Source organism: Pelophylax lessonae, assembly GCF_965119305.1.
Source record: "Pelophylax lessonae genome assembly, chromosome: 4".
Lineage (NCBI taxonomy): Eukaryota > Metazoa > Chordata > Amphibia > Anura > Ranidae > Pelophylax > Pelophylax lessonae.
The window spans coordinates 8,024,805-8,035,841 of NC_138771.1; the positions used below are offsets into that span (position 1 = coordinate 8,024,805).

Genomic DNA, 11,037 nt, shown 5'->3' on the forward strand with positions numbered 1-11,037 from the left:
CAGATACTGAGGTCAGGACTGTGTCAAATATTCTATATTCTGCCCTTGGGTTTTTACACCCCAGGTGCATTATCTTGCACTTATCCACATTAAATTTCAGTTGCCAGAGTTCTGACCATTCTTCTAGTTTTCCTAAATCCTTTTCCATTTGACGTTTCCCTCCAGGAACATCAACCCTGTTACATATCTTTGTGTCCTCAGCAAAAAGACAAACCTTACCATCGAGGCCTTTTGCAATATCACTTATGAAGATATTAAACAAAATTGGTCCCAGTACAGATCCCTGAGGTACCCCACTGGTAACATGACCTTGTTCTGAATGTTCTCCATTGACTACAACCCTCTGTTGTCTGTCACTCAGCCACTGCCTAATCCACTCAACAATATGGGAGTCCATGCTCAATGACTGCAGTTTATTGATAAGTCTTCTATGTGGGACAGTGTCAAAAGCCTTACTAAAATCTAGATATGCAATGTCTACTGCACCTCCACCGTCTATTATTTTAGTCACCCAGTCAAAAAAATCTATAAGATTTGTTTGACATGATCTCCCTGAAGTAAACCCATGTTGTTTTTCATCTTGCAATCCATGGGATTTAAGATGTTCCACAATCCTATCCTTTAATAGGGTTTCCATTAATTTGCCTACTATTGATGTCCGACTCACTGGTCTATAGTTGCTCGATTCCTCCCTACTACCTTTCTTGTGAATGGGCACAACATTTTCCAATTTCCAATCTTCCGGGACGACTCCTGTTACTAATGATTGGTTAAATAGATCTGTTAATGGTTTTGCCAGCTCACCACTAAGCTCTTTTAATAATCTTGGGTGTATCTCATCAGGACCCTGTGACTTATTTGTCTTCACTGTAGACAGCAATCTTAGAACGTCTTCCTCTGTAAAGACACATGCATCAAACGATTCATTAGTCATCCTTTCAAGTGGAGGTCCTTCTCCTTCTTTTTCTTCTGTAAAAACTGAACAGAAGTATTCATTAAGGCAGTCGGCTAGCCCTTTATTCTCTTCTACATACCTTCCGTCCTTTGTTTTTAATTTAGTTATTCCTTGTTTTAATTTCCTTTTTTCATTTATATATCTGAAGAATGTCTTATCCCCCTTTTTCATAGACTGAGCTAGTTTTTCTTCTGCCTGCGCTTTAGAAGTTCTTATAACTTGCTTGGCCTCTTTCTGCCTAATCTTGTAGATTTCCTTATCTTCATTGCTCTGGGTTTTTTTATAATTACAAAATGCTAGCTTTTTATTTTTAATGATTTGGGCCACTTCTGCTGAGTACCACAGTGGTCTCTTCCTTTTTTTGCTTTTACTGACAAGTCTAATGCAATTTTCTGTTGCCTTCAATAATGCACCTTTTAAGTAGTCCCATTTCTCCTGGACTCCATGTAATCCGTTCCAGTCTGATAAGGACTCATTTATGACTAATTTCATTTTTGAAAAGTCTGTTTTTCTAAAATCTAAAACTTTTGTTTTTGTGTGGTGTGACTCTTTCACAGTTCTTATATTAAACCACACTGACTGGTGATCACTGGATCCCAAGGTTTCGCCTACAATGACATCATATACCGAATCCCCATTTGTGAATACCAAATCCAAAATGGCCTCCCTCCGGGTTGGCTCCTCAACCACTTGTTGCAGAGACAACCCCAGTCGGGAATTTAGAATATCTGTACTCCTGGTAGAACTTGCTATTTTGGTTTTCCAGTTTATATCTGGAAGATTGAAATCTCCCATAATGATAACTTCTCCTTTCATTGTCATTTTAGCTATTTCTTCAACTAGTAGATCATCTAGTTCTTTAACTTGACCAGGTGGTCTATATATCACACCTACACGAGTTACTGCATGATTAGCAAACCGCAACGTAACCCAAACTGACTCTATGTTGGCCTCACCAACTTGTATTAGGTTAGATTTAATGCTATCTTTCACATACAGGGCCACCCCTCCTCCTTTCTTGCCTTCTCTGTCTCTTCTGTATAAAGAGTACCCTGGTATGGTTATGTCCCAGTCATTTCTTTCATTAAACCATGTCTCCATAACAGCCACTAAATCTACATTCTCAGATGCCATTTTTGACCCAAGTTCATTGATTTTTTTACCTAAACTGCGAGCATTTGTAGACAGGACTCTGAGCTTATCATTTCTTAACTTCTGTGCTTCTGACCTGTTCTGGCATTGTTTCGGGGGGCAATTGGACTCTTGTATTTCCACTCTTTTGCCCCCCCTTCCTAGTTTAAATACTCTTTCGCAAATTCTTGGAGTTTATTGAGTTGGTTTATTTTCTCCTTTGACACTGCTTGTTACTAAACTGAATGCCTATAGCAGGAAGTGGGAGTATACCCCCTAAGACCGCCCCTATAGGCGTGGTAAAGCTTTTTCTTGCCTAGTGTCCTATTCCTGTAGGGGGCAGCATAATCCAATGGTCAAGAAGATTCTGGAGCTGTGTCTGTCAATCAACGAAAGAGAAAATTGGATTTTTGTCTTACCGTAAAATCCTTTTCTCTGATGTTCATTGACGGTCACAGCACCCACCCCTCTATTGAGTTGGGTTATTTTCCCCTCTGACACTGCTTGTTACTAAACTGAATGCCTATAGGTGGACACACCCCCTAAGACCGCCCCATAGGCGTGGTAAAGCTTTTTCTTGCCTAGTGTCCTGCTCCTGTAGGGGGCAGCATAACCCAATGGTCAAGAAGATTCTGGAGCTGTGTCTGTCAATGAACATCAGAGAAAAGGATTTTACGGTAAGACAAAAATCCAATTTTTTTTTTACTTTCGGCTATAAAACATCCAATAAAAAAATGTAAAAAAAAAAAATTTTTTTCATCAATTTAGGCCAATTTGTATTCTGCTACATATTTTTGGTAAAATAAAAATCCCAATAAGTGTATATTAATTTAGTTTGTGCAAAAGTTATATCATCTAAAAACTTTGGGATATTTTTATTTTATTTATTTTTTACTAGTAATGGTGGCGATCAGCGACTTATATCGGGACGGCGATATTGCGGTGGACAAATCGGACACTAACTGACACTTTTTGGGGAACCAGTGACACTAATACAGTAATCAGTGCTAAAAATATGCACTGTCACTGTACTAATGACACTGGCTGAGAAGGGGTTAATCATCTAGGGCGATCAAAGGGTTAAATGTGTGTCTAGCTAGTGATTTTGTGTACTGTGGGGGGGGGGAGCTTTTATTAGGGGAAGGCATGGATTGGTGTCTCTGCTTTGCAGGAACACAGGATCCATGCCTTCCCTACTGACAGAACGGTGATCTGCCTTGTTTACATGGAGTGCCATTCTGGCTGTGTACCGAATGATCAGCGGTTGCTGGCAGGCATATAGTGCACCGGACCCGCTGATTGGCTCCTGCTGTGTATAATCACAGCCTGAGCGGGACACCAGCGTCGTGCACCCTAGACCCGAAAGTGAGGGATCATGTACTAGGTCCGTGATCCTGCGCAAGAGAGCCACCGTATATGTAAGCTATATGGCTGGCAAGCAGTTAAAGTCACGGAAATCGCCTTCAAGTCGGATCCTCATCTTAACCGCTTAATGACTGCCCGCCGCAGTTATACTGCAGCAGGCAGCCGCTCCTGGGCGAACCGACGTAGCAATACGTCTGTCACGTGCAGGCAGCTAGGGGGCCAGCGAGCTCCCGCCCCCCACTCGTCAGCGGGGAAGCCGATGCAGCGGAGACTCCGCCTGACACCCGCGATCGCTCCCCGCTGAGAGAGAAGGACGGTCGGATGTTGTAAACACAGCTGACCGTTCCTCTCTCTGGAATGATCACAGAGCTCCTTCTATATAGGATCACAGGTCTCTATGGTCATTTCACAAGCCACACACCCCACAATTATAGACACGCCCCTAGGTACACATTTAACCCCTTGATCACCCACAATGTTAACCCCTTCCCTGGCAGTGTCATTATTACAGTGACAGTGCATATTTTTAGCACTGATTACTGTAGTAATGTCACCGGTCCCCCCAAAAGTGTCAAAAATGTCAGTTATGGGTCCGATCTGTCCGCCGCAATGTCGCAGTCCCGCTAAAAATCGCAGATCGCCACCATTACTAGTAAAAAACAAAACAAAATGACATAAATCTTTTCCCTAGTTTGTAGACTCAATAACTTTTGCGCAAACCAATCAATATAAACTTATTGCGATTTTACTAAATATGTAGCAGAAAACAAATTGGCCTAAAATGTTAAAAAAATTAGATTTTTACATTTTTTTTTTTTTGGGAATGTTATAGCAGAATGTGAGAAATATTATTTTTTTTTTTTCCAGAATTTTCGCTCTTTTTTTTTTTTTTGGGTTATAGCGCAAAAAATAAAAATTGCACAGGTGATCAAATACCACCAAAAGAAAGGTCTGTTTGTGGGAAAAATAGGACATTGATTTTATTTGGGTACAGCGTCGCACGACCGCGCAATTGTCCGTTAAAATAACGCAGTGGCATATCGCAAAATATGGCCTGGTCATTAAGGGGGTAAATCCTTCCGGTCCAGAAGTGGGTAATTGATGTGATTTTGGATCTGACATTACAGAAAAATTACCCAGCATTCCCTGATGTTGCTTCAAAGTCGCACTGTAATTTGTGTGACTTTCAGGGCGCGGCAGTGTGAACCGAGCCTAAAGCCTGCTACACACTACGTTTTTTTTTTTTTTTTTTTTTTCAACCCGTTCCATTTGGAGCCGCTGTACTAACAATCCGACGTTAGTACAGAGATCTCTCTTGCTAAGCTATTGTGTTCTGATAGGGGAGGCCCCCCTGCCAGAACACTCCCATCAGGGCTCTCTGTCATTGGCTGAGAGCGCTACTCAGGAGTCGGTCGGCTGCTGGTTTTCCAGCATGCACGTCTGACATACACACGCAGCGTATTCATTGAACCGGCCGATGTCGCCCGACATTCGGCCCATATGTACGATCCTGGGGGCTGCTGTGTGTGAGACCCCCCCCCCTGCTGTCAGGTCCGTACAATGTGCGGACCTGGCAGTGAAAAGGTTGGTGCTGGTAAAGAAGCGGTGACTTCTCTCTGATTTTGGTGTCCCTTTCTCTTCACAGATCAGATCGATGAGAACCTCAAGCTGGCTCTGCAACAAGACCTCAATTCCATGGCTCCGGGACTGATCATCCAGGTATGACCGAGGTGTCCGTCTGTATAAATATGTCCATGGCAGGGACTCAGGCTCTCCATAGATGGATGGTTGTTGTTTTTTTTTTTTCTGTTTTTTTGAATCCATACATGTGAGGATCCACACACCCCCATCCATCCATCCATCCATTCATCCCCACTGCAATATTGTATTCTGACACCAGGGACTCCTCCGCTGTCACAATGCACTCATCACCTCTGTTTGAGGGCCGATTCACACCACTTGCTGACCAGACTTTTTCTGGCACTTTTTGTGTACAAGTTTAAATCTCTATTTTTGCTAGAAAATGACTTAGAACTCCCAAAAATTGTGTTGTTTTTTTTTTTTGTAGCAGAGACCCTAGAGAATAAAATGGCGATCGTTGCAATTTTTTATCTCACACGGGATTAGTGCAGCAGTTTTTCCAAACACAATGTTTTTGGAAAAAATACATTGTAATAAATGTGAAAATATAATAATATATACCAGGACTTGACACATTTGATTGGAATCTGGGAGACAGCTAAAAAAAACCTTGGACCCTGATGTTGCCTGGCATTGGGCCCGTGTGTACTTGGCTTGATGGTGTGATGGGCAGTGGCTCACTGGGGAAGGACAGTGCAGCATGGTGGGGGCGATAGGAGATTCGGTAACTTGTGCCACCTCGGGCCCCTTTCACATGGGCCCCTCCGCTAAGCTGAAAATCCGCTTGCTCAGCATCAACTTGCATCCTCGCTGAGCAGGCGGGTGACCGGTCCTGTCCGCTCCGCTATTCAGAGCAAACACTTGACACAGTCCCGCTCTCCTCTATGGGTCTGATGGAAAGGGACTGCCTGTCTATTTCAATCTAATGCCATCGGATTCGATCCGTCAGACGGATGGAAAGTAGGAGCCCCGTCCGTCTGTTTTTGGCGGACAGGATCAGATGGCGGCGGTTGTCATAGGAGACTGGAGGGTCCAATCAGGTCCGCCTGAAAAACTGACAGGCAGACCTGATCAGACTGCCCATGTGAAAGTGGCCTTCGGCTGTGTGACATGACAGGCAGAATGAGAAATAATAAAAAAAAAAATTTTAATGGAAAAAAAAAAAAAATAATAGTTTCCATCTTTGTGGGGTTGTAAATGGAACTGAATAAACCAAAAAGTAGTGTTGCGCCATTCATGTGCACACAAAGTATAATAAACTTCAAAATCTGTGTCCATACATGTCCCAATGTCCATACAATTAATCAAATAGTGAATCCACGTGTCCAAAAGAATCTTGTGCAAAACTAAATTGGTGCTTTCGTGATTAGTGCAATCCCACCACCAGGTGAATTCTCTCACCTCCACTATAGACCCACTGCTGGGTCAATCACAGCGTTGTATATACACCGGGACCTTCAGATAGTAAAGGTTATGGATAGCCGATCACCTCCAGAGGGATTCTCACCGATAAACATAAAAGGGGAACAAAGGAAGAGATCTAGTGCTCTCTGTATGGTTGCAGTAAACCGCTTTATTGAGTAAAGGAATGGTACTCACAAAGGTGGCGCTTCCAAAGCGCATAGCAATCAGCATAAACGGTATCTAGGAAGAGTCAGCTACTGAGGAAGTCAACGCCTGTGGTTGGGTGCCAACGTCACGCGTATAGGGGGCGGAGCCTGCGTGTTGGAAGCTGTCTCTTCCTAGATGCCGTTTTTATGCTGACTGCTATGCGCTTTGGAAGCGCCACCTTTGTGAATACCATTCCTTTACTCAATAAAGCGGTTTACTGCAACCATACAGAGAGCACTAGATCTCTTCCTTTGTTCCCCTTTTATGTTTATCGGTGAGAATCCCTCTGGAGGTGATCGGCTATCCATAACCTTTTCTATCTGAAGGTCCCGGTGTATATACAACGCTGTGATTGACCCAGCAGTGGGTCTATAGTGGAGGTGAGAGAATTCACCTGGTGGTGGGATTGCACTAATCACGAAAGCACTAATTACGTTTTGCACAAGATTCTTTTGGACACGTGGATTCACCATTTATTTGATTAATTGTATGGACATTGGGACATGTATGGACACTGATTTTGAAGTTTATTATACTTTGTGTGCACATGACTGGCGCAACACTACTTTTTGGTTTATTTAGTTCACAGTGTGTGGTTTAGGCACTTTTTAGTGTGTGCTGCCGGGGCCTTATATTATTGTAATATTGCACTATTTACTATTGATTTTTTTGCGCTGATAGTTTTTTTGTTATGTAAATGGAACTGAGGCCGTTCCAACACTCCCTGTCCACTAATGGGTAAAGACAGGGTGCCAGATCAAACCCTCAACATCTTCCAACTCTTCTCTTGTAAAACAGATGGGCGGGCAGTGAGAACAGGCAGGGGAAACCCTCAGCGCCTCCAGTGACTGCTTGTTGCAGCCTCAGCCATCACAGGAGGGCGCCAGTTCCTTGATGTAAGCTTCTCCCTACAGCAGGCCACAAAGCCGCGGCCTCAATTACCGGTCGGCAAGGCATCTTAGTCCGCACACCACGCGGGCGCGGGCCGCACGGGGACAAGACACCTGCTGCAGTGTAGCCCAGGCGCCAGGAAGCTAATTCTAGTCCCCAATGTGACCTGGTGCCTGGGGTTTGTCCAGCCCGGATATCTACCCCAATTAGGACACCGCTGATCACTGATCACAGGATTTGCCTGTTATCGGCAGTCCCCTCCTCCTGCTGGTAGCGCCTGAGGAGAGCCGGTAACCGGTAAATCAACACAGGGGACATCTGCACTGATAATCGGGGCACTGACATCAGTGTTTTGATTATCATTGCAGCCCCAACAGTGCCCATGAGTGCTGCCAATCAGTCATGCCTGTCAGTGTCAGCTATCAGTGCCCACCAGTGCTGCCAATCAGTCATGCCTGTCAGTGCCACCTATCAGTGCTGCCAGTCACGCCTGTCAGTGCCACATATCAGTGCCTATCAGTGCAGCCTCATTAGTGCCCATCAGTACCACATATTAGTGCCACATATCAGTTCCTATAAGTATCACATATTCGTTCCCAACCTTTGCACAGTGCAGCCTCATCAGTAACCATCAGTGCCCATCAGTAACACATATCAGTTTCTATCAGTGCCTATCAGTGCTCATCAGTATCGTATATCAGTTCCTATCAGTGCCACATATCAGTGCAGCCTCATCAGTGCCCATCAGTTCCTATCAGTACCACATATCAGTTCCTATCAGTGCAGCCTCATCAGTGCCCCATATAATTTCCTATCAGTGCAGCCTCCTTAGTGCCCATTATTACCACATATCATTGCCCATCAGTACCACGTAATTTCCTATCAGTGCTACATATCCATGCCATCAGTACCATATATCCGTTCCTATTAGTGCAGCCTCATTAGTGCCCATTATGTGTCATTCAGCACTGAAAGCTGACATTTGGCCTGGGCAGGAAGGGGATGACAGTGCCTGGTAGGCGAGATGTTAGAATGTTAGAGTCCTGGGGGGGGGGGGGGGGGGTGTAGAACCTGGGAAGAGGAAGACGTGGGGGAGGGTGTAGACCCTGGGAAGAGGAAGACGTGGGGGGGGGTGTAGACCCTGGGAAGAGGAAGACGTGGGGGGGGGTGTAGACCCTGGGGAGAGGAAGACGTGGGGGGTGTAGATCGGGGGGGGGGGGAGGTGTAGACCATGGGGAGAGGAAGACGTGGGGGGGGTGTAGACCCTGGGGAGAGGAAGACGTGGGAGGTGTAGACCCTGGGGAGAGGAAGACGTGGGGGGGGGGGTGTAGACCCTGGGGAGAGGAAGACGTGGGGGGGTGTAGACCCTGGGGAGAGGAAGACGTGGGGAGGTGTAGACCCTGGCGAGAGGAAGACGTGGGGGGGGGGCCCTGGGGAAAGGAAGACGGGGGGTGGGGGACCCTGGGGAGAGGAAGATGTGGGGGGGGGACCCTGGGGAAAGGAAGACGGGGGGTGGGGAACCCTGGGGAGAGGAAGACGTGGGGGTTGTAGACCCTGGGGAGATTAAGACGTGGGGGGGGTGTAGACCCTGGGGAGAGGAAGACTGGGGGGTGTAGACCCTGGGGAGTGGAAGATGTGGGGAGTGTAGATCCTGGGGAGTGGAAGATGTGGGGGGGGTGTGTAGATCCTGGGGAGAGGAAGCTGTGGGGGGGGGGGTGTAGACCCTAGGGCGAGGAAGATGTGGGGGGGTGTAGATCCTGGGGAGAGGAAGACGTGGGGGAGGGTGTAGACCCTGGGAAGAGGAAGACGTGGGGGGGGGGGTGTAGACCCTGGGAAGAGGAAGACGTGGGGGGGGGTGTAGACCCTGGGGAGAGGAAGACGTGGGGGGTGTAGATCGGGGGGGGGGGAGGTGTAGACCATGGGGAGAGGAAGACGTGGGGGGGGGTGTAGACCCTGGGGAGAGGAAGACGTGGGAGGTGTAGACCCTGGGGAGAGGAAGACGTGGGGGGGGGGTGTAGACCCTGGGGAGAGGAAGACATGGGGGGGTGTAGACCCTGGGGAGAGGAAGACGTGGGGAGGTGTAGACCCTGGCGAGAGGAAGACGTGGGGGGGGGGCCTGGGGAAAGGAAGACGGGGGGTGGGGGACCCTGGGGAGAGGAAGATGTGGGGGGGGGACCCTGGGGAAAGGAAGACGGGGGGTGGGGAACCCTGGGGAGAGGAAGACGTGGGGGGGTGTAGACCCTGGGGAGATTAAGACGTGGGGGGGGTGTAGACCCTGGGGAGAGGAAGACTGGGGGGTGTAGACCCTGGGGAGTGGAAGATGTGGGGGGTGTAGATCCTGGGGAGTGGAAGATGTGGGGGGGGTGTGTAGATCCTGGGGAGAGGAAGCTGTGGGGGGGGGGTGTAGACCCTAGGGCGAGGAAGATGTGGGGGGGTGTAGATCCTGGGGAGAGGAAGATCTGCGGGGGGGTGTGTAGATCCTGGGGAGAGGAAGCTGTGGGGGGGTGTAGATCCTGGGGAGAGGAAGATCTGCGGAGGGGGGGTGTAGATCCTGGGGAGAGGAAGCTGTGGGGGGGTGTAGACCCTAGGGAGAGGAAGCTGTGGGGGGGGGTGTAGAACCTAGGGAGAGGAAGCTGTGGGGGGGGTGTAGACCCTAGGGAGAGGAAGATGTGGGGGGTGTAGACCCTGGGGAGAGGAAGCTGTGGGGGGGGGGGTGTAGACCCTAGGGAGAGGAAGCTGTGGGGGGGGTGTAGACCCTAGGGAGAGGAAGATGTGGGGGGTGTAGACCCTGGGGAGAGGAAGCTGTGGGGGGGGGTGTAGACCCTAGGGAGAGGAAGCTGTGGGGGGGTGTAGACCCTAGGGAGAGGAAGATGTGGGGGGTGTAGACCCTAGGGAGAGGAAGATGTTGGGGGGTGTAGACCCTGGGGAGAGGAAGCTGTGGGGGGGGGGTGTAGACCCTAGGGAGAGGAAGCTGTGGGGGGGGTGTAGACCCTAGGGAGAGGAAGATGTGGGGGGTGTAGACCCTAGGGAGAGGAAGATGTGGGGGGTGTAGACCCTGGGGAGAGGAAGCTGTGGGGGGGTGTAGACCCTAGGGAGAGGAAGATGTGGGGGTGTAGACCCTGGGGAGAGGAAGCTGTGGGGGGGGGGGTGTAGACCCTTGGGAGAGGAAGATGTGGGGGGTGTAGACCCTGGGGAGAGGAAGATGTGGGGTGGGGGTGAAGTCCCTGGGAAGAGGAAGATGGGGGGGAGTTAATGTGTTAATGAGACACAACTCTGGATGAAGGAGCAATGGAGACACCATTGGACAGCAGAATTGTCAGTCTGGGGGAAGTGTTAGGTGGACTAGCAGATTTAGATACACTAACAAATTGAAGCTGAATTTTAGCTCACACTTCATAATGAGTTACAGCAATTTTCTTTTAGTTTTTGGGATAAAAATTTTA

General features: G+C 48.2%; 1 protein-coding gene across 3 annotated transcripts in view; it reads left to right on the forward strand.

Moving 5' to 3' along the window:
- The window catches only part of ERLIN2 (ER lipid raft associated 2), a gene marked incomplete at its 3' end in the record, with an annotated part of 89,135 nt that overhangs the window by 64,213 nt on the left and 13,885 nt on the right, over positions 1-11,037 (forward strand). For all 3 annotated transcript variants that reach the window (XM_082255623.1, XM_082255624.1, XM_082255625.1), the window contains one exon: positions 5,097-5,170. In XM_082255623.1, coding sequence (XP_082111749.1) covers positions 5,097-5,170 — 74 coding nt within the window. The remainder of the gene's footprint in view (positions 1-5,096; positions 5,171-11,037) is intronic.